At 35.7% G+C, this 23,758-nt stretch overlaps 1 protein-coding gene and 1 long non-coding RNA gene across 3 annotated transcripts; one reads left to right on the top strand and one right to left on the bottom strand.

Moving 5' to 3' along the window:
* Positions 1 to 45: 45 nt before the first annotated feature.
* On the bottom strand, positions 46 to 2,450 carry LOC113072807 (uncharacterized). Its single transcript, XR_003280341.1, has 4 exons — positions 2,312 to 2,450; positions 1,720 to 1,757; positions 1,504 to 1,558; positions 46 to 1,303 (listed from the first exon to the last, which is right to left on the bottom strand). It is a non-coding gene; the product is annotated as an uncharacterized LOC113072807 (long non-coding RNA).
* Positions 2,327 to 22,960, top strand: LOC113072780 (tankyrase-1-like). 2 transcript variants are annotated; one of them, XM_026245752.1, is made up of 28 exons: positions 2,327 to 2,895; positions 4,015 to 4,239; positions 5,159 to 5,254; positions 5,695 to 5,731; positions 6,664 to 6,739; positions 8,339 to 8,359; positions 10,527 to 10,621; positions 10,773 to 10,839; positions 10,998 to 11,184; positions 12,467 to 12,585; positions 12,666 to 12,757; positions 12,904 to 12,982; positions 13,660 to 13,831; positions 13,930 to 14,009; positions 14,165 to 14,310; positions 14,403 to 14,568; positions 15,665 to 15,884; positions 15,983 to 16,092; positions 16,500 to 16,688; positions 17,861 to 18,098; positions 18,770 to 18,849; positions 18,926 to 19,046; positions 19,131 to 19,228; positions 19,300 to 19,374; positions 19,557 to 19,662; positions 20,739 to 20,925; positions 21,018 to 21,174; positions 22,547 to 22,960. In XM_026245752.1, the coding sequence occupies exons 1-28, from the start codon at positions 2,403 to 2,405 to the stop codon at positions 22,631 to 22,633; spliced, it is 3,819 nt and encodes a 1,272-aa protein (XP_026101537.1). In that variant the 5' UTR covers positions 2,327 to 2,402; the 3' UTR covers positions 22,634 to 22,960. The 2 variants fall into 2 exon arrangements, with proteins under 2 accessions (XP_026101537.1, XP_026101544.1); XM_026245759.1 differs by lacking the exon at positions 8,339 to 8,359 and having other exon boundaries at positions 2,403 to 2,895; positions 22,547 to 22,788.
* Positions 22,961 to 23,758: the final 798 nt, after the last annotated feature.

The raw sequence follows: 23,758 nt of genomic DNA, 5'->3' as shown, positions 1-23,758 counted from the left end.
GTTATATATTTTTTTTTTACTTTAATTTTTTGAGTCACATATGTCTAGTATTGTGATTAGTCCATGACCAAATACACTTATTTTATTAAACTCAAGGTTGCCACAGCCATGAAATCCTGGAAATATGAGGGATAAATTATGATTTTTTTTTTTTTGGGAAAAAAGAAATTTCAAATATCTATTGTCAACATTTTTTTTTCTTTTTTAACTTCTGAAGTGATTGCAGTGTTGGTTAATACAATAAAAATATCCCAGTAGGTAATGCAGATTTCAGTTTCATCATTATTTGTCAAAAATGTCTAATTAAATATAATAAAATCTGAAAAAAATAACAAACAAAAAACATGCTCCGATCTAAGTTATTTAGCTAAAAGTTGTTCATTGTGATAGCAGTCTGCAATATGTTTAACATTTCTGCATAACCTCAAATTACTGGAGAATTTATGGAAATGCCTTTCTCAAAAGCTATGGGAATCCTGTAAAATGTCAGTATGTTTTAACTACTGACCATTTGTTTTTGGTTTTCTTCACTTGAGATCAGGTCTGTCACATCGGTGTATACTTCAGCAAACATTCAAACTGATTACAAGCATGTAGTGTCTAACCAAAAAATATGTCAAATCTTTGATTTCATCTTAGCTGTTCTGAGCAGGCTAAACATTGAAGCTGCAGCATGTTCACTTCAATTTTTTTTATTATTTTCACATCTGTGTTAGAGGTTTTACAACATACAAAACTGAAGCATTTGGTCGTATTTTCTCTGCATTTTCACACTTTCTCTGTGTGAACAGTCAAAAGTGCAAAAGGCACCATGGGTAAAGTTCTTTTGGTGCATGTGTGCTGATCTGAAACAAGCACCATATATCAGAAAACCGACTCTTGTCTACATTGAATCTGTAAGTGTTTTAGATTTAGAAAACATTATTATTATTTTTACATATTTATTTTTGAACCTGAACTTATAAAGTGACAGAGTGTTGGTTAATGCAATCAAAAATATCCCAGTAGTTAATGCAAATGTAATCATCAATTGTCACATAATGTTTTATTAAATAGAGGGAAAAACCTTATTAAAACGAGGTTAAGGGGTAAAAATAATACCGCTAATACAAAATATGGCATTTAAATGAGCATTTTCAAATAAGTTCAATCTACTGAAATGATTATGACTGGCAAGTGTTTATCAGTAAGATAATTCTCATGTTTATGTATGATAAGCAATAAGCAAATAAGGAGTTTTGGGATTCTTGGCATCCATTATCTTCCCTTGACCACCGACGTGGGCTTGGTCATTATTTGCATCCTGAATGAAGAAGACATTGTCATTAGAATTTCTCAAATAATTTGCAATATTTTTTTTTTTTTTTTTGTATTTAACCAGAATAGTTTATGCAAAAATGAAAATATCATAATTTATTCTTCCTAAGTGCTCCGAAAATAATTTCATTTTTATGTGTTATATATATATATATATATATATATATATATATATATGCAACATACCATCAGAGACTTTTTAAGCATCGATCTTTTCTCCTCTGGAAGCGTTCTGTAATATCTGCAATGGATCACGTTACTCAAAATTATATAATTTATAACATATAGTGACCTTTAGTGAACTTTCATTTGCAGATACAAACCAGTCTGCCATATACTGTATTTGATTATTACAAAAACTGGTTCTGTGTAATGTATTAGAGATGTGTATGTATGCTTAACTCAGCTCTTCAGATATGAATCTTGATTCCCATCTGTCTCTGTAGCACAAGAGGAACCAGACATTCAGTACTAACAACACAATGCACTAAAACATACAAAACAACCAACAGACACAAGCAGGCCCTGAGCTAATATATGTGTTGTTAAAATGTATTCGATATAATTTCTAGCCACCCAAACAACCCTGCTGGCTTTTTGTTTCCATAGCAACAGGGGCCCATATACCTGTATTATAAAGAGGTGCAGGAGCAGATCATTTCACCCTGGGCCAAACTTTTGGGTGTAACACTGTTTTCAGTTTCAATGTTAAGTCAGACACCTGGGGCCAGATTTACAAACGTCTTCTTAGGAAGAAGTTAAGAAAATTCTTAAGAAGGTTTGGTGAATCAGGCCCCTGGTTTAAAATGATAGAAAATATGTATTTCTTGTATTAAAAGATAGATAGATAGATAGACAGACAGACAGACAGATAGTATTTATTCACGGTCACTATAATTTCGTATATTTTAAGCTCTGTGTCATACTTTAATGACGTTACAATCAATTTAAATATTGAGTAAAAGAAAATGAAACATTTAACATAACCCAGTACCGCATAGCCTCCAACCGGAAGCCTTCTCGCACTGAGCGGAAGCGCAGTGGCTCCAGCTGTTATTGTTGACAGACGGAGCATCGGGGGGAAAATGGCGGTGTCCCGTCGATCCTCACAGCACCAACAAAGCAACCTCCAGCCGTCTCCGCGGAACGCTGTGATCGCATCCCCCCCACCTGAATCGCCGGCCGCGATTATTCCCGAATCGTCGAGTTTATTGAGCCCCTCGGCCGCTGGCGCAGTGGAATGCGGCGGAGCGACGATGGAGTCCGCAGCGGCCTCCTCCTCCGTCTCTTCCCCGGACCGGCCCGCCTCAACAGGAGCGTCCGCCGCAGCCTCGTCAGCCCTCGGCAGCTCCAGCTGCAGCAGCATTAGCTCCAGCGCGACCGCGGGCAGCCAGAGCCCCGGCTCAGGAGCGGACAGTCCCGGCGACGGAGAGTGCGGGGCCGGCGGGGCTTTCAGAGAGCTATTCGAGGCCTGTCGGAACGGAGATGTGTCGCGGGTGAAGAGGCTTGTAGACTCGGTGAATGTGAACGCCAAAGACATGGCCGGAAGAAAATCAACTCCTCTGCATTTCGCTGCAGGTCTGTCTTTATGTATTTGCTAAATATAATGCGCCTGTGTGAGTATCTTGCTTGTTTTTGACCTTATAAAAGAACCAAACGTATTTTTGGTTCCAGTAGATTTGGAGTTTATTTATACAAGCATTAGATTTTTCAATTGAAGTATACATATGTTTATGTATAGAGTGTTTTTTTTTTAAATAAATATATGTGTGTGTGTGTTGACTTTTCATAGTGGTTGTGTCATGGCATAATAATAACACATTTTTTATTTATATAGCTCCTTTCCAGGCCTCAAGGTCGCTTTTAATTTAATATTACGTCATGTGTCTACATGAGTAAAATATAATATTTCATGCGAAACTGACGTACTAAGCATACAGTACTAATACTAATACAGTACTAATATTCCCTATGATTTTTATACAAACTGTTTAAATTTCATGAATTATTTCCAGGTGAAAATTGTGTTGAGGTTTAAAATGAACGTTGCGGACAGGAAAATTAATTCAATATTTAGGCATTGTCTAATTAAAGTGTGTAAAACCTTAAAAATCTAAGTCTGTGCATTTATCATATGAACTGACTAAATCCATTTCTAATTGGACATACCTGAAAATTTGCTAACCAAGGAGTCTGTTATAAATGAAGACGTTTATAAGCTTAAAAACTTCAGATATTACATTTTGTCTCCTGTTTTTAATCACATGGACATCAGTCCAAATAAACATTAGCCATCAGTTTTCAGTCCTACAGAGTGGAATCTCTACATAATGAGAGATTTTCACTAGTAAGCATAAGTGTGAAGTTTTCATCATCTCATAATGATTGGGAGACTATATGGATTTATTTGCACTTAAAATGTCACAGTGCAGGGCCTTTTAAATGATCTACATAATGGCGACTAGGTAATAAAGTTGGTTTAATAAATCATAAAGCAGTAGGTTTATGTATTTAATGAAGAAAGTCAACTGGTTTGAAAAGAGCTGAGATGGTTGCAGCACAAAAATAAAATTAACACACATACATATATGTATAATTTTAAACCTAGACTCATTGGGTGTAACAAAGTATTTAATTAATTTCATCATATTAGATTCATTGCATTTTAACCCGTTTGGCCTATGTAATATTTGGCAGGCTTTGGCAGAAAGGACGTGGTGGAGCATCTCCTGCAGACCGGAGCAAACGTCCATTCCCGCGACGACGGCGGTCTGATCCCGCTCCATAACGCCTGCTCGTTTGGGCACGCGGAGGTGGTCAGTCTGCTGCTGTGTAGCGGCGCTGACCCCAACTCACGAGACAACTGGAACTACACACCTCTGCACGAGGCCGCCATCAAGGGCAAAATAGACGTGTGCATTGGTATGGATTAAATGTAGAAATGTTATAATTTCATCCGTTTCCAATTGTAGTCCAATCAGACCAATTCTGATTGAAACCGCTCTAATAAAGAGCAATTCTGATGGTCTCTGATATATCGTTCATCCCTAGCAGAAAGGCAATGAATCAGGGTCTAATAAGTCCCAATCAACATAGTGTGGCGTTGCAGCAGTTGTCTAGAGAGCTGATGTGGTGGTCCAGCATGCTGCAGGATTGCTCTGTTGTGATAGTAATGTAGTTGTCCTGCAGTATTTTCTAGTAGAGTGTTGCTGAATACCCCTGTGCTGAGACAGCAGGAATCTCTAATGTTTGCATTATTAACATGATGAATAGGTTTGTCCGAGTACGGAGTGTTACTTTGTTTAAAACTATTTCTTCGGAGGTATTTGGCGAAAGTGTGGAGAAGTGACTGTAAGTGATGTGCAATATGTTGGTGATATCATTATTAGTCAATATTATTATTAGTATTTTTTGTGGCATTGTGCTGATTAGTCTGATATTGGAAGGAAACTGATTTTATCAGATCATTAATATTATTTTTAAATATGCATTTCTATTTTTATATTAAAGGGTTAGGGTTTATATTAAGGGGTTAGGGTTTTCATCTAAAAATGAAAATTATGTCATTAATAACTCACCCTCATGTTAATTTGATGTTTTTCTTACCTTTCTGGACATGGACAGTATACCATACATACATTTTCAATGGAGGGACAGAAAGCTCTCGGACTAAATCTAAAATATCTTAAACTGTGTTCAATTTAACTTAATCTGTTTTAGCCAGCTAGTATGAACACTTTAGGTGAAAACACTTATCGACCACAACATAAAACATGATCTGCTTTTGGTATGGTCAGTTTCAGTATCGGTGACTGTATTGATTGGTTCTGTTTTGTTACAGTGTTGCTCCAGCACGGCGCTGATCCGAACATTAGAAACACTGATGGCAAATCAGCTCTGGATCTGGCAGACCCTTCTGCTAAGGCCGTCCTCACCGGTGAGACACACACACACACACACATCTGCTTTACACTCATTAACAACACACACAGTCTCATGCAAATGCACACTTAGTATGTTTTTGTAGTATGCAGTATGCCAAAATATCAAGAGCATGCTGTGTGAGTGCTGTTTACCACAATGCACTGCTCTCCACTCTGAAGGCTATTTACAGCCATATTTCCACAGAATATTAATTGATTGACATGTTGATCACACAAAGATGGATTAAAATCCCAACTCGATGCCATACCAAATTAAATGTAGTGAGGTTAATGTAATAGCCTTAACATTGCATCTTGCGTAAGGTATGTGCTGCTTGAAGTATGCTAGTTTTGCAGTTTGTTTATTGTAATGCTAAATACATCCATACACCCACATTAATGAATCTTGCAACTCAAGTCTGTCTGACACCTGCTGTTTGAATTTATTTATCAGGTGAATATAAGAAGGATGAACTGTTGGAGGCAGCGAGGTGAGTTTTTGTTGCAATACAAAAATTTAATATCTATGTATTACTAAGATTAAAAACTGAAGTGGTGCAAAAACGCAATTATATTTTGCACATTTTGTGCAGCTTGTCAGTCAGTCCTACTTTTTTCTTATGTTGGAGTCCTTTGAGAAGAATGTTGGGATGAAAGTACAGAGCTGTAGGTGCTACACACAACCTGGAACAGTTTTATGTTCATGCTTAGAAAACTCCAAGAAATCCAAGAATATCAGAATGAGACATTTTTGCCAACTTGGGTTTACTTGATTAACCATACATACATTTTTTGAAAAACCATTTTAAAATTTGAGTATCAATTATGATCAGCATTTGAGGAATTTGTTCATTTCTTTTGTATTCATTGTATTGCATTGCATTACGTTTTGCCCCACAGAAAAAAACTACAGAGTTTGTTGCATAAAACTAAACATTTAAATATCCTAATAAAACATATTATTGGGAGATACAGTGTGACTACTGATATTTAAATGCATTTTATGTAGCTTAAAAAAAAATTGCTATATTGTCATAAAGATCTCATTAATTTACTTTGCCAGCTATCAGATTTAAATCTTACTTTCTGGCCTTATAAAAATCTGCAGCTGCACCAAATTACATATTTTTGATAAGTATTCACCTCTGAATAACATTCACATCTGAAATGAGTAACCGTGTAGTCCAATATACCGCTGCACCATCCTTTAATAGCTGCTTACAAAACTGCTAGCAATAAAAGTTTCAATAAATAGTCGAAAGGAAGGTTTTATTATATAGAAACTTATTGTTTACATGGTAAGTTTCTTATATTTGAAAAGCTATTTCAATTTCATTAAGTACATTGGAATCTAGAAATGTCATTCCTCGAAACTACTGTTCCTAACAGAGTTTGTCTCCCTGTGTTTGGAAAACCTTGTTAGGAGCGGAAATGAGGAAAAGTTGATGGCACTTTTGACCCCACTTAACGTCAACTGTCATGCCAGCGATGGGCGCAAGGTAACACAGATAAGAATAAACATTTCATATATCTGATAAGATGTCAATGTCAAATGTGACTGTTTTAGAAAACATGTCCGTTGTTTCTAAACTCGAGCTCTATTTAAACTGGAACACAGGATGTGATCTCATTGGTTGTAGAAATGGCGTAGATGTAGGTCAAGACAATCCCAAATCCCCTTGCTTTAGTTTTTTCTTGCCGTAATACTGACTTTAGAGTAAACCACGCTGGCCGAGTTTTACCCATGATGAGTATAAGTTATGATTTATGGTTGATGTCGTTTTAGAATGTTTTTTTTTCGAGGTTACACTGCCCCTTTGTTCAGTCTGGGCTGCTTTCGGATGTCACTCGTTTCCAAAGGGATTTCAGTTGATCTTTGATGCCTATTGAATCCAATTCTCATCTTCGGGATGTTTTAGACCAGAGCTTTTTTGATCCATTTTTTTCCTTTAATCACAACATAATAACAGGACCTTGATTTCCCCTCAAATCCTCTGTCATCCCTGATCATTTCAGGTCACTCCCTCCCTCCAGGACTCTGTGTCTTTATATCAGAAGGGCTTTTTAGGAATTTTAGTTTACTGTGGGTTTGTTGCTCTGTTAGTCTCCTTTAGTGGAAGTTGAGTTACATACTGTATCTTATGCTGGAGTGTAGTGATAAAATGTACTTTTATTCTTTTTTTTTAGAGGCCGAGTATTGCAGCTGCTTTCATTTTTGTGCTCTCCGATACTGATCTTGATGCCTGTATTTTGTATAGTGGAGTCATTTCGACTGATATTATGAGAGTAGCGTGTTAACATCAAATACTGGACTTTATAGTTTGACTAAATGCTTTGTTCTTTGATGAACTGCTTTGTTCATATTTGTGTAAGTCATTCAGGATAAAGCATCCGTTGAATGTGTAAATATAAATAGTTGACCCCTGAGCATAATGCATGCTTGGATGTACTCTACATCTACATAGACCTGAATATTGGCAGTCATGTCAAACTGGAGACATTGTAAACCTTGAAATATCCCTGGTCCGCTGACATATTGTATTTGTTTGGAGCACCGTACATGAGCATAGAAAATGTTTATAGGCCTAAGGATGCACCAAAATGATGATAACGTAAGTTGATGCTGTCATTTGATTTGTATAGAAAATTGTGGAAATACTGTATAAAATAACTGAATGCTTTTGTGTCATTTTCTATCATTAAATTGTGTGTAAATGTACTATTCAAAAGTTTGGGATTTTAAAGAAACTAACACTTTTATTTAACGAGTATGCATTAAATTGGTAAAGACAGTTATAATGTTAATATTTCAAATAAATTCTGTTCTTTCTAACTATTTTCTATTCATCAAAGTGAAAGAAAACATAATGTGTCTACAAAAATATTAAACAGCACAAATGCAGCTGTAGCATTTATCTTTCTGTGTGAACTGATTGCTAAAAACAATATAGTCTTTTGTTGTTAGCATTTTAAGATAGGATGCTGTAGATGTTGATTTATTAAGTTTTAAGCACCACAGTCAGCTTTGTGGTGGATAACATGTTAGTTTCTAGCTAATTTTTTGTTTTGTTTTGTTTTTTTGTTCTGGCGACATTCAGTCAACATCTCAAAAAATGCTGGTAAGTTTATTTTTATGAAACAGAAATGAGTTTCATTTGGTCTTCTGTGTTTTTATTCTGTATTTTACCTTTCGACTTTTGTAATTTTTGTCCCTATAAAATCCATCCATATGCTGGTTCACACTTAAAACGCACAGAAACTTGCCTTATTCTCTGCTGGTCACAATCCATCAATCAACCAATAGCTCTGCTAATGTTTCGTTGGCTCCTGCAGGCTCTGAGAACAAGGCTTTCATTTACTACTTTCTTTAAAGTCTTCATTTTTTTAACTTTTTTTTTACAATACTTAAAATCGTCTGCCTTTGCAAAAACTCCATGTTTCCGTCTCAAACCCCACTTCTGCACATGTGCATCACCTCATGTTCTTGAATCTGTTTGTTTGATTTGTTGTGATCAGCACGCATGCTCTCCACGAACGTGGAGTTTAACCTCTGATTTCTCTTGACATCCTGTCCTGTTTAGATCCATTAAGTGTGTATGCTAGAAACATTGCACTGTTCCCCATTGCTTGTGCTGTACTATTTCAGACCTCATAATAATGATATGAACATTAATGTTGCCTCCACCCTGCACCAAATAATAAAACTCTCTGAGAGAATGAATGCATCATACTCTTAAAGGCAGATCTTCATTACTTAATGGCTGCGTTGAGATTTGTTGTCATGCTGATTGTTTTGCTGTGGTTGTGTTCAGGCTGTCCAATAGGCATGTCACCATTATTAATTCATTATTCACTGCATGAACTGGAAACAAATTTCTACATTTTTTTGTGCTTAGGCTATTTTTAGTTACTAGTGGTTACTTATCTTCTTAAATGATCGAAGTCAAACCAGATTCATCAGTTGTTCAGAGAGATCATGGATATAAAGGCCTACTTGCACCAAGAGGCAATCGTTCACATCAGTGATCGATCACATTTTTAGTGTTTAGAGAAAGCATAACCTTTTTCTCCAAAGGAATTTCAGTTAATGTTACTATAAAGAGTTTTAAGCCATGAACCAATCTTAACAGCTCTGGCAGGAGCATTACAAATTTGCTGGTCTGTGTTCTTGAAGCAATGCAAATGATGTAATTTGATAAAAAAAAACAATGGTACAGTATTAAACTATTGGCTTAGAGTCATCGATTCTAATTATAAAACCGATATATGTTTTTATTGAGGGACTCAATAAAAATTGTCATTTGCAATGCTTTATGGGAGTTTATGGTTGGTGCTGAGCTCTTTTCCATCTATTTCTGTTTTCTTGGTACCATTGATTTTCTCTGATTGGTGGTTCTGTCTTAAAGATTATGGGTCGAGACACTGACTTTTTCACCTCTTAAGGAATGTGACAAAATAATGTTGGGAAGTTATTTAAAAAACTGTTAAAACTGGGTGATGTTAATTGTAAAATAATTAGGAAAGAAAGCAACAAATTAAAACTTCACTCTAAAAATGCTGGGTTAAACACAACCCAGTGCTGGGTAAAATATGGACAAACCCAGTGATTGGGTTGTTTTGACCCAGCGGTTGGTTATTGCCCAGAAGGTTGGGTTAAACATTTAACCCTACTGTTGATTAAAAAACAACTCAATCGCTGGGTTTTGTCCATATTTTACCCAGCACTGGGTTGTATTTAACCCAGCATCTTTTAGAGTATAAAGTATAATGACTCACTGAATATCATTTTTCTGACTATATACACCTCTAAATAAGTAGGCTAAAGGTTTAATTTAACTGTATAATAAATTGAATACAACAAAACATGCTATATATTACCTGTACATGTGGAAAAAGTCAAATACGCCTTTAATCTCTTTTTTTCTTTTTCCATTTCTTCTGTTTTTGGTGTGAGCAGGCCTTTACTTGTTCTTTAAGATACTTAATTAAATCAATATATTTACAAATTCATTGTGAACTGCTGAAGCAGATTTTTAGGTACCATGCCTCCATTTGTATCACATAAACATCAAGAACCTAATTTCAAAACTGAATTACATTACATACAACAGCTCACAGCATAAAAAGTTGGCTAGTAGGGATTAAGCTAATGATGGGACCAGTTATAAACAGGTTTACTTTACATAGATATCTTTGAGGCTGGGTTACGAGCATTTGTATAATTGATGATCACTTAGCTTGATTGTATTCAGACAGGTTATCAATATTTCTCTGCATCTTTTGCAGTCCACTCCTCTTCACCTGGCCGCTGGGTATAATCGAGTGCGTATAGTGCAGCTGTTGCTGCAGTACGGTGCTGACGTCCATGCCAAAGATAAAGGGTGAGCAACACCTGATTTCTTTCTTTACCCAAATAAATTCTTTTGAACTTTCTATGTTTGGAAAGTAAACATGGCAGATTTTGAATTTGTTAACCTTAAATGCTTTAATCATGATCTTAAATCCATGTTGTTTTGTTCTATCTTTCTATAGAGGTCTAGTTCCTCTGCATAATGCCTGCTCTTATGGTCACTATGAGGTCACAGAGCTCCTGTTGAAGGTAAAGAAAACAATCCAGCCAATACTTACTGATCAAAATATATTTGCTCTCTAAGTAGGGATAAAAAACAACAACAGGTGCTTTATTAGTTTGATTATAGGTTTTTCCTTACAGAAACTCATCAATCATTTGTTTTATTGCGTATGTCTTGCTCACAGCACGGGGCGTGCGTTAATGCCATGGACCTGTGGCAGTTCACACCACTGCACGAGGCAGCCAGTAAGAATCGAGTAGAGGTGTGTTCACTGCTGCTGAGTCACGGCGCTGATCCCACACTGCTCAACTGCCACGGCAAGAGCGCGGTGGATGCGGCCCCCACACCTGAACTTAAAGAGAGACTCACCTGTAAGTGACATTCATACTGCTTTCTTTACAGTATCACCGCCCTGCACTGTATTTGCTGAATGACATCCAGTATTTCTGCCGGATCGGGTATCGGTCATTCGAGACCGATCCAAATCCAATATTCTGTGTATATTATTTTGTGTTATTATTTAGCCCCATGAAAGGCACAAAAACATTATAAAGCATCATAAAGTGTCTGTGCACTATGTTCCAAGTGTTCTGAATAGGTGTTCTCAGATATGTCGCCAAGGCCGATATATCGGCCGATATTTGGCATTTTTCAAATATCAGCATCAGCCGATAAGTTTTTCTGCTTGGCCGATGTGTTCTTTTATTTTGACGGTGCTCCAGCCTTTTATCTTGATGGTGCTGAGAACGGCAGCACCTGAGCACACAGCTCACATTCTTCCTCTTGTTCTCTGTCGTTGTGAACAGTTCTAATACAGATGGAAGTCTGTGAGATCTTGTCAAGTGTGCATGTGTATCCGGCATGATCACGTGTTCTCTGTGTGACGATCTGTCTGTGTGAAATTAATGCTTAAAGAGCTTAAATTTTAAACTTGTGATTTCAAATTATGCAGTGCTTTATGCATTTGCCTACTGTCATGTCATTTTATCTGTGTGGTGTATGTAAAATGATTGTTACCTTGGCTTTGTTTGAAAAATATGATTCCCAATTCACACAAACTTCCCAGAAATCTAAGTGCCCTGTTGGTTACAGTGTTTACTTCCTTTTTAATTATATTTTTATTAAATATTTATTTTATTAAATATTTATTTTATTAAATATTTGTAAATATTTATGTTTATTTTTTTTTTAGTCCATTGTCAAATGATTTCAAATTTCTTAAATAAATAAATATATATATATATATATTAGGATTTTTATTGTTTGTCAGCCCCCCTGCTTTTCAAGATATCTCTCTCCTGATTTCTAGGTTAGAATTATGGCCAGTGAGAAAAGAAAATGCGAAGCTTAAGTTTTTGAACTAAAATGTATTTTTTGTAAAATAAAATGATACATTTTGTATACTTTTTTGTCATTAAAACATAATTTTTGACATCTGACTGCTTTTGTAAGTGCGTTACATTTCGGTAAGTCCATTAAAGCTCATATTATTAAAAAAATAATACTCGTTATTATTTTGTTAAAAAACAGAACAACTATGTGATGGAAAGTTTTTATTGATATTTTTGTACTCCACCTGATCAGATTATGTAATCTTTGGCTTTTTTTTAAGATGCAGGGCTGCCTATTAGTAATGGTTTGACCTTTTTCCAGATGAGTTCAAAGGGCACACGCTTTTGCAGGCGTCCCGTGAGGCGGACATGGCAAAAGTCAAGAAAACTGCTCAAGAGATCATCAGTTTCAAACACCCTCACTCGCAGGACTCGGCTCTGGTGAGCACAGCACACGGTCTCCTCTGAATCCTGAGGGTTTTACTGATGTGTTTATTAAAATCCCTTTATGATGTTCGCAGCACTGCGCCGTAGCCTCTCCTCATCCCAAACGCAAACAGGTCACAGAGCTGCTGCTGCGGAAAGGTGCCAACATTCACGAGAAAAACAAAGAGTGAGTGTTCAACTTCAGATAGGAAAAAAATGGTGTACCATTTGTTTGAGAACATCTCAACTCACTCAAAAATTGCTAGTAAATTGATCAAATTATTAGAAATAAATGGCAAGTAGGACATTCTCACATATTCTTTCTCTTTCTAGTTTTATGACTCCGTTCCACGTAGCGTCTGAACGAGGACATAATGATGTGCTTGAAGTCCTTCAGAAACACGGAGCAAAGGTATAAGCATCCTCATTAGGAGATAGTATGTGGCTACTTTCGTCATGGAATATGTTTAAAGCTTGTTATATTATCTCTTGGACACTAAATTGAATATTATGCGAGACTCCAGGGCTTCTTTTTTTAATGAATCAGTTTGTAGATGCTAAAACAATAAGTTCATATTGTTATGTACTCTGCTGTACTATGTTACCATGTTAAATACTATATTATATACTAGGGCTGCATGATTTGGGGAAAAAAATGAAATTGCGTTTTTTTTTCTGACAAAACTTGCAGATGTGTTTGTAGGGATCTTATATTTTGGCAAAAATCTTATGATTACAAATCAGCTATATTTGCTTATGATTAGAGCAAATATAGGTCTAAAATAATAATAATCATGGATGCTCACCGAAATAGAGTAAAAACTAATACTGTGAAATATTTTTGCAACTTAAACTTAATTAACAAACCGTTTTCTATTTGAATATATTTTAAAATATATTCCTGTGATGCATAGCAGAATCTTTAGCATCATTAGTCTTCAGTGACACACAATCTTTCAGAAATCATTCTAATATGCTGATTTGCCGCTCAAGAGACATTCATTATTATTGTCAGTGCTGCTTCATATTCGTGATTAACTTACTAAACCCAGAGTTCTCTTTGTGATAAACCTTTGCGTGTGTGTTTAGGTGAATGCTGTGGACACACTGGGACAGACAGCCCTGCACAGGGCGGCCCTCGCCGGTCACATCCAGACTTGCAGACTGTTGCTAAATTACGGTGCTGACCCTTCAATCATTTCACTGCAGGGCTTCACTGCATCACAGATGGGCAATGAAGCCGTACAGCAAATACTCAATGGTACTATTCCAGTTTTACATCTTACATATTACAGTATGACTGATGAATTAACTGTCCAGTTATTCTAACAACACGATGTCCGGAATTAATTTCTCCAGAGAACATTCCTCCTCGTAATTCAGACGTGGATTACCGCTTCCTCGAGGCTGCTAAAGCCGGAGACCTTGACACAGTCAAGGTAAATCACAGTTTCAGAGTTCAGCCAGTTTAAAGTCAACGTCTAAATCTGTTTCACTTTTGCAGTGTGACAAAACAGGGGACATAATCTGTTCTAAAGATTTAAAATCGATCAGGAAATCAATAAATATTGATTTGTTTGTGCATCTTCCGTAGCAACTGTGCTCCCCTCAGAACGTGAACTGTCGTGATCTGGAGGGCCGTCACTCCACCCCACTGCATTTTGCGGCAGGGTACAACCGAGTGGCCGTCGTGGAATACCTGTTGCATCATGGGGCCGACGTGCACGCTAAAGATAAAGGGTACGATCATCTTCATCTGAATTAGCGTGAGTATCTTTGCACTGTGTCAGAATGATCTGATTGCACTTGTTCTCTTTCTTTCTCTTTATCAGTGGTCTGGTTCCTTTGCACAACGCATGTTCGTACGGTCACTACGAGGTGGCGGAGTTGCTGGTGAGACATGGAGCGTCTGTGAACGTGGCGGACCTTTGGAAGTTCACCCCGTTACATGAGGCTGCAGCCAAGGGCAAATATGAGATCTGCAAACTACTGCTCAAGGTTTGATACTTCAGACGGAGAAATCATGCACATGTTGCAATAATTATGAATATCATTGTGTGGGAATTTCATATAATATTAATGATGTTTAGTTTTATCACGAGTTACAATTATGCACTGATAGTTATTGATGCACCAAAATTTAGAACTTTAGATACATTGGGCTAAAATCCAAAAGAATAAAGTTAAATTTTTTGAAATTCATAAAATTCATACTATTTTAATATATTATAAATTACATATTTGTAAATATTATATAATTTAACTATTATTATTTTTTTTATTATTTTTTATTAATTTTGATGTTTGAATAAAACATTGACCTAAAAATAATTCTAAATAATAATAATTCTAACAGATAGAATAAATTATTGAGATTGATATTTACATTTGTTTACTATAGATTTTTTTTTCTTGTCTGAAATGCTAGATGAATTGGCCAAAAATGTAGAAATTTTATAAATTCTTGAAATATTATATTTTATAAGAATATTTAAATATCTATAAATATCATACAATTTAAAGAAGTTACATATATTTTAACTATATTATTATTATTATTATTATTATTATTTATTATTATTATTATTATTATTAATGATGTTCTAATTAAACGGTGACCTAAAAATAATTGTCTGAGAGGTTAATTTTTTCTTTGTATTCTTGTCCTAAATTCTACATTGGGCCAAAATCTTAAAGTGAAAAAAATTTGAATATTAAAATTTTTAAATATTATAATATTTTATATACATTTTTAAATATCTGTAAATATTATTCATTTAAAATGGATTATTAATATTAATATAAAAAACCATAAATGATAACATTAAATTATTTAAATGTAATTGATTTATTTTAAAGATTATTTGACAATAAATTAAATAAAATCCAGTTAATCCTGCATCATTTTATGTGCTACTTTACAAGCTATTTTTGTCTCTCTCTCTGTAAGTTCATGTTAAATGTGAAATTGTGACTTTAGCATAAACGTATCTAACTTTTGCAGTCTTAAATGTAATTAATGTAGGATTATTGATGATGATTATTAAGAGAGTATCACAGATCTTTTGTGGTAACATCTCTACTCTCTCTCTAGCACGGCGCAGACCCGTCTAAGAAGAACCGTGATGGCAACACTGCTCTGGACATGGTGAAGGACGGAGACACGGACATCCAGGACCTTCTGCGTGGAGACGCCGCCCTGCTGGATGCCGCCAAGAAGGGCTGTTTGGCCCGCGTGCAGAAACTCTGCAGCCCTGAGAATATCAACTGCAGAGACACACAGGGCAGGAACTCAACACCACTGCACCTTGCAGGTAACGTACCATGAGCCATAGTCTCCCATTCACCATTCAGTCCATGTTCATCACATGTGTCTGGTGGTTTAATGATGAAATCATTTGTTTTTGATCAGCTGGTTACAATAACCTGGAGGTGGCCGAGTATCTCCTGGAGCACGGAGCAGATGTGAACGCTCAGGATAAAGGAGGACTGATCCCTCTGCATAACGCTGCGTCATATGGGGTGAGAGGATAGGGAATGCTGCAAGGATAAATGATTTAATCTGTGAAGGATGGGTTTTGTAAAATTTGAAAATTACAAATCAGAAAGGATTCCAGAGAATTATAAACTAAGGTTTAAATATCCAAACGTGCATTTTATTTGATCAAAATACAGGAATATCATGAAATATAATTGCAACTTAAAATAACTGTGTTCTGTTTATGCATATTGTAAAGTAGTTTATTCCTCTGATACAAAGCTGAATATTCAGTATTATTACTCTTCAGTGTCACATGATCCTTCAGAAATCATTCTAATATGCTGATTTGCTGAAGAAACATCGCTGTTGGTTATCAGTGTTGAAAACAGTTGTGCTGCTTCATATTTGTCATTAATGCTCTGTAATTGCGTTCTCTCGTTCTGTCCAGCATGTGGATATCGCCGCCCTCCTGATCAAGTTTAACACGTGCGTGAATGCGACGGATAAGTGGGCGTTCACACCGCTGCATGAAGCTGCGCAGAAGGGCCGCACACAGCTGTGTGCACTGCTGCTGGCGCACGGCGCTGACCCCACCATGAAGAACCAGGAGGGACAGACGGCTCTGGACCTGGCCACGGTAAACACCACCACTGCAGCTGATAATACTGGAGTTATTCAAAGATAAACGCTGACTTAAAAAGTCTCTGACAAATGAAATAATAGTAAAAAAAAGTTTGAGTTTGAGCCTTTAGACAAAATATTAAAAAAAAAATTTTTTTTGTTGAGAATTTGATGCATCAGGCTTATATGTGACCCTGGAGCACAAAAGCAGTCTTAAGTCGCTGGGGTATATTTGTAGCAATAGCCAAAAATACATTGAATGGGCCAAAATAATAGATTTTTCTTTTATGCCAAAAATTATTAGGATATTAAGTAAAAATTATGTTCCATGAAGATATTTAGTAAATTTCCTACTGTAAATATATAAAAACATAATTTTTGATTAGTAATATGCATTGCTGAGAACTTCATTTGGATAACTTTAAAGGCGATTTTCTTCTCGATTGCGATTTTAGATTATTATTTTTTTGCCCTGGGATTATTACAGTATAACAGAATATTTACATAAAACGCATATAAATGTTAGTCATCAGTCTATATCTACCATTAATATGTCTTAGTAAAATTAAAGTGTGACAAGCTCTGTAGTTTTTATTTTTATTTTTATTTTTTGTTGGGGGGAGGGGGTGCAAAACATAATTCAATGATTATTGAGAGATGGATAAATATATATATTCCTTAAAAACCTGATATGATTTTTCTATAAAAAAGTATAATCAGCATATACAATTATTTAATAAAATATTCATATTAAATTACTTTATAAAAATGAACATTTCATAGCAAAAAGAAACGAATCACAACCTGAAGGGGGTCGTTTTTACAGTTATACGAAAGGGCTTTTTACTTGCTAAAAAAATCACAAACTATAATATTATATAGAACAGGTTTTTCATGTTGATATTTTAGAGGAGTTAGAAATTCTGATACAGTAGGCTAAAATAAGAGATTGATCTCAGAAGATAAAAATTATAGCATTGCGATGAAATATTGAAGTATGAAAATGAATTATTTCGCAGTACTTTTAACTTCTGCATAAGACGTGCATTTAAAAATATTGTGATTTACTTATATCCATTGAGCTTTGGAATTATGGGAACTTCGGCTGTAATAATATTGGTTAAATTGGTTCTGTGTTGATTGTAGTATGAAGTGTATTGTCCTTCATCTGTGATCTGTGTTTAACAGGCTGATGACATCCGTGCGCTGCTGATGGACGCCATGCCCCCTGATGCTCTGCCCAGCTGTTTCAAACCGCAGGCCACCGTGCTCAGCGCCGCTCTCATATCACCCGCCTCCACACCCTCCTGCCTCTCCGCTGCCTCCAGCATCGATAACCTGGCCGGGCCCCTCTGCGACGGGGCCAGTGGAGGGGCGATAGGACCCGCTGATGGGGCCTCCGGAACAGAGCGCAAGGAAGGAGATGGTGAGAAACAATAGAACAATCTCAGAGTGATTTATTTAGGAATCGGACTACATTGATCACCTTGTGTGGCTTTGATTCTCTTTAAAGAACCAGCTCATAAGAATCATTTGTTCATGAAACAGACTACACTCATTGTGATGTATGGTCTTGATTCACACAGCATTCACATACGAGTCATTTTTTGTCAATCAGGCTATAGTGATTCAGTGAAATGATTTTGATTCATTATGAAGAACATTATGAGTGATTTGTTCAGGAATCAGGCTACATTGATCGATTCACTAAAGAACAGTCTCGTATGAGACATTTGCACTGATCACGCTGTATGATTTTGATTCCTTAAGAAGAGCTGCTTCATAAGAGTCAGTTATTCGGGAATCAGACTGCACTGATTGAACTGTATATCTTTGAAATAAGTACAGAGTGACCTCAAAAGACTAATTTCTTCTGGTTAAGACTACACTGATTGAAGAACTGCCTCATTAGTGTCATCCATTCGTGAATCAGACTACACTGATCGTGCTATATGAATATGATTCGATTAGGAGTCATTAGTTTGGGAATCAGACTACACCAACTACATTTTTTTTCCATGTGATGTTCATTTCAGTTGTCCTCTTGTCCAGCATATTCTTAATTTGTTAAGATTGTTTATTCTTTTTGCTTTATAGCAGTCCTGGATATGAACATTTCACAATTCATGAAGAGTCTGGGGCTCGAGCATTTGAGGGACATCTTCGAGAGAGAACAGGTGAGGAAGAACTTCAGAATTTCTTCTGGCACGGTGTTTTGAGTGTTCCTCATGTTTTTAACGCCGTGTCCATTAGATCACTCTGGATGTGTTGGCCGATATGGGTCACGAGGAACTCAAGGAGATCGGGATCAATGCTTACGGACACCGTCACAAGCTCATCAAAGGCATCGAGAGGCTGCTGGGAGGACAGCAGGGTGAATGTCTCTCAGAAAACTGCTCCTAAATGCTACTCCTGTGTATTTTCGTTAGATTTGAATCCTGTTTTGTGTATGGCACAGGTGCTAACCCATACCTGGCGTTCCACTGCACCAATCAGGGCACAGTTTTGATCGACCTGGCCGTGGATGATAAAGAGTTTCAGTCTGTTGAGGAAGAGGTAAAAAACATCAACACTTGGAGCTCTCCCATCTGCTTCGGCTGTGTGATAACTTTGTTTTTTGGTCACAGATGCAAAGCACAATTCGAGAGCACAGGGATGGAGGAAACGCAGGTGGCGTTTTCAATCGATACAATATTCTCAAGGTAAAACACGGCGAATGCATTCAACATTAGTGACATTTAACTCTTCTAAAATAGGTATTGATGTCCAAAAAAGGTTTACTTAAAACATACTGGATGATCATATGCAGTATGGTAGATAGATGTGATAGCATCGTATTTGTCTGTTCTAATCTAAACTAAATCGAACTGAAATGGTCATGCAGATCCAGAAGGTGGTGAATAAGAAACTGAGAGAGCGATACGCACACAGGCAGAAAGAGATCGGAGATGAGAATCACAGCCACCAAAATGAACGGATGCTGTTTCACGGTAAGTGCTGAATTGGCACTAATTCTAACGCTTCTCTTAAAAACTCTAGACAGATTAAAGGGAAAATGTATACTTTTATTTGAGAAGGATGCATTAAATTGGTCAAAAATAGCAATAACGACATTTATAAAGTTACAAAGCATTCAGCAAAGAATCCTGAAAAAAATGCATCATGGTTTTTACAAAACTGTTTTCAACATTGATAATAATAAATGTTGCTTTAACATCAAATCAGTATATTAGAATTCAGCTTTGATCACAGGAATAAATTATAATTTTTATATATATATATATATTTTATTATGTATATGTTTGCATGTACAATTGTTATTTTAAGTTCTAATAATTTCACAATATTTGTTTTTAATTATATTTTTAATGCAGTCTTAAACAAACAGGATACAGGAATGTTTCTAAATTATTTAGCATTAGTAAGTTGTTAGTTTTAGTTTCCATCCCACAAACCACAAACTATGGAAGCCCGTTTCTGCCACTAAATAAAAAATAAAACAAGGTAATTGCAACTTTTAATCTCAGAATTGTGAGTTCACATCTCGCAATTCTGACTTTATAATTCAAAATTGCAAGTTATAAAGTCATAATTGCGTGATATAAACTTGCAATTGCGAGTTATAAAGTCAAAATTGTGAGTTATATATCACGCAATTCAGATTTGTTTTCTCTGAATTGCGAGTTTATATCTCACAATTTTGACAAAAAAAAAGTAGAATTGAGAGATATAAACTAGCAATAGTCAGGAAAAAGAAAGTCGGAATTGCGACTTTATATCTCCGACTTTATTTCTCAGAATTCTCAAATTTCAGTTGTGTATTATAAAGTCATAATTGCAAGATAAAGTAAAATTTAATAAATTAATCTGCAAGTTTAAATTCAAAATTTCAATATTTGAAATGCACAACAACATGACACAGTGTTGTACCTTTTTGTCAATCAAATGTGCTATTGCTGCTATATTTAGCCCTAAATTGCTTTTTTTGTTCATACTCTAGTTTTTGATGAATGTAACTGTTTTCAATATCATAATCCTGAACCTTTTTTGCCATTGTTATTTTCAGGATCTCCATTCATAAATGCCATCATCCATAAAGGATTTGATGAGCGTCATGCCTATATCGGTGGCATGTTTGGAGCTGGCATATATTTTGCAGAGAACTCCTCTAAGAGTAACCAGTATGTCTATGGCATCGGAGGCGGCACAGGCTGCCCCACTCATAAAGACCGGTCCTGTTACGTGTGCCACAGGTACATCAACACACCTGATGCAATAAGAAATGCAACACAAACAGTGCATTATAGATGGGGTTCATATTCTCCTCTGTGTTGATTTCCCAAAGGCAAATGTTGTTCTGCCGTGTGACGTTGGGAAAGTCCTTCCTGCAGTTCAGCGCCATGAAAATGGCCCACGCTCCCCCTGGACATCATTCTGTGATCGGCCGTCCCAGTGTCAACGGCCTGGCCTACGCCGAGTACGTGATCTACCGCGGAGAACAGGTATGAATCCTGTTTTAAAGCATCACTGCTACAGCTATAGTAAGGTCTGCATTTATTTCATGTAGTGCTTTATACCATACCGATTGTTTCAGAGCAGCTTCACAGTAATAAACAGGAAAATAAAAGAATGAGTGATGCAAATTCATGAAATAGCTCTTAAATAGTTTTTTTTTTTTTTTCGGTTTTCATTTTAAATGGTTAAATGAAATGATAGTAATCAAAAAGCATGTATAATACATTTGAAATACATGAATTTAACTAGTTTATTGTATTTTTTTTATTTTTATATAAATTATATAAATTATAATTTTTAGGGCACTGTGACCCTATTCTCAGATTACATATTTTCTATTATAATTTTTTCATGGATTCTAACCCTAACCCTAACCCTAATGGTTAAATTCATCAAAAAGCATGTCTAATTAATAGAAATCAAAAGGCTTATACAATTTAACAACAATTTATTAAAAAGAAAACTTAACAAAGATGTCATTCTTAGAACTCTGTGGGATTATTTTTTTCCCAGATTCTTTATATTTCTAAAAAACAATTATCCAAATTTAACTTAAATGTAACACTTTAACAACTTCAGTGACAGTCAACGTTATATACCGTATTTTCCGGACTATAAGTCACACTTTTTTTCATAGTTTGGCTGGTCCTGCGACTCATAGTCAGGTGCGACTTATTTATCAAAATTAATTTGGCATGAACCAAGAGAAATGAATCAAGAGAAAACATTACTGTCTACAGCCGTGAGAGGGCGCTCTATGCTGCTCAGTTCTCCTGTAGTCTACACTGAAGTCATAGAGCGCCCTCTCGTGGTTGTAGACGGTAATGTTTTCTCTTGGTTCTAAATGAATGCGACTTATAGTACAGTGCGACTTATGTTTTTTTCCTCATGACGTATTTTTGGACAGGTGCGACTTATAGTCCGAAAAATAGTACATTATTTATTTATTTTTTGACTGGATCTTTGTTTTTTAGAATTGCAGAAATCATAAGGACCTAAGCTCAAATCAGTTCAGTGTTGATTCAGTTTCATTAACTATGTAAATTTCTTGAATTATGAAACGAGTTAAATTCAGATGTAAGCAGCTCTATAAAGATAACGGTCTCATTATTCAATTCATGCCAGTTCAATGTTAAATAAGTTCAGTTCATTAACAGTATTGATGTTACAAAATTTGGCAGTTATGAACCAATCTGATTCGGCTATAAAGAAGAAGCTCTACAGAAGACAGAAGTGTCGTTATTCAGCTCAGTTCAGTTTGACTTTTGTTTCGTTCTTCTCTGATCGTGTTTGTGTCCTTATGAAAGCGTGCAGGCTGTGATGAATAAGTGTGACTCTGGTGTTGTTGTTGTTTTCCAGGCCTTCCCAGAGTATCTCATCACTTATCAGATATTGAAGCCGGACAGCACGCCTCAGTCCTCCACAGGAGCAGAGCAGAAATCATAGTCAGACACTGCGTTTCTACACTCGCTCACTCACTCGCTCACACGCTCACTCACTCATTGTTTCTCACTCTAGTTGCACAATGGAAATGTGAACGTTCCCATGTACCCAGATTTTGGAATTCTTCTGTATGAATTATGAATTTGCACTTTTAAAAACAAGTTACTTAAGTTATTTGAAAATAGTTGCAATTGTGAAGTCAAATGTACAGGTAGTATAAAGAAAACATGTAAAACTGACTGCTATTTGAGTTGTATTTTAATGGAACTTTTTTTTTGTTTTTTTTTTGAGTCTGTTAATTTCTTTTAAATAAATATCATCAGAACAGGACTCGTTCATTTTTTGATTGTTTATTCAAATAGAATGTTATAGCCTTTATTATATGTAGTTTGCATTTTAAGGGTGAATTGCAAAGGGGAGTCAAAATAATAGTAGAAGCATATAATGCACTACAATTTAAATGTTTTTCATATTTTTTAATTAAGTTTCTTTTTCACACCCAGGCTACAATTACTCTAACAAAAATACAGTAAAAATATTCAGTCTTTTATATCTTCATCAGTGAATGTTGACAAGCAACTACAAAACCTGAAGCACTTTTGGGGAAGGACTGGATTCTGGTAGGATCCAATTGTAGTGTTGTAAACACAACCCTTACTCCGTACCATGGTACAGCTATTGTTTTATTAGATACTTTATGAAACCATTTCAACATTGGAAGTGCATGTAAATACCATGGTATGTGAATTTCATTACCATGGTATTTCCTTCTGATATAATCACTGCATCATGGTACTGTTTTAGGGAAAACATAACGTGATGCATGATTACATATTCATATATCGCAGTGTTTACATGATACTCCAAAGTAAAGAATACCATAGTTTAGTACATGTGTATATATACCATAAAATTTTACAAAATAGCAGTACTATAATAGATTAGTATTATGGTACATGCTTGAACTACTGTAAAGTATGTTACCTTATTCCAAAAAATTAATAAAAAATAAAAGTGTGGTAATGGCATAATACGTTTTGGGTCACTACGTGTCAAATCAACCAGATTTCAGAATTTTATAGCAATAAAAAGTAAGTATTGGCTGTATACAAAGTGAGCAACATTTGA

The sequence above is a fragment of the Carassius auratus genome, chromosome 5 (assembly GCF_003368295.1).
Source record: "Carassius auratus strain Wakin chromosome 5, ASM336829v1, whole genome shotgun sequence".
Classification (NCBI taxonomy): domain Eukaryota; kingdom Metazoa; phylum Chordata; class Actinopteri; order Cypriniformes; family Cyprinidae; genus Carassius; species Carassius auratus.
This window is presented reverse-complemented; position numbering and strand designations above follow the sequence as displayed.

What these genes read in the sequence shown, in the direction of transcription:
- LOC113072780 (XM_026245752.1), top strand. Translation starts at nt 2,403, where the DNA reads ATGGCGGTGTCCCGTCGATCCTCACAGCACCAACAAAGCAACCTCCAG. An exon ending in GAACTGTTGGAGGCAGCGAG is followed by an intron (nt 5,732 to 6,663) that starts GTGAGTTTTTGT and finishes AAACCTTGTTAG; the next exon opens with GAGCGGAAATGAGGAAAAGT. An exon ending in TTCAGTCTGTTGAGGAAGAG is followed by an intron (nt 19,229 to 19,299) that starts GTAAAAAACATC and finishes TTTTGGTCACAG; the next exon opens with ATGCAAAGCACAATTCGAGA.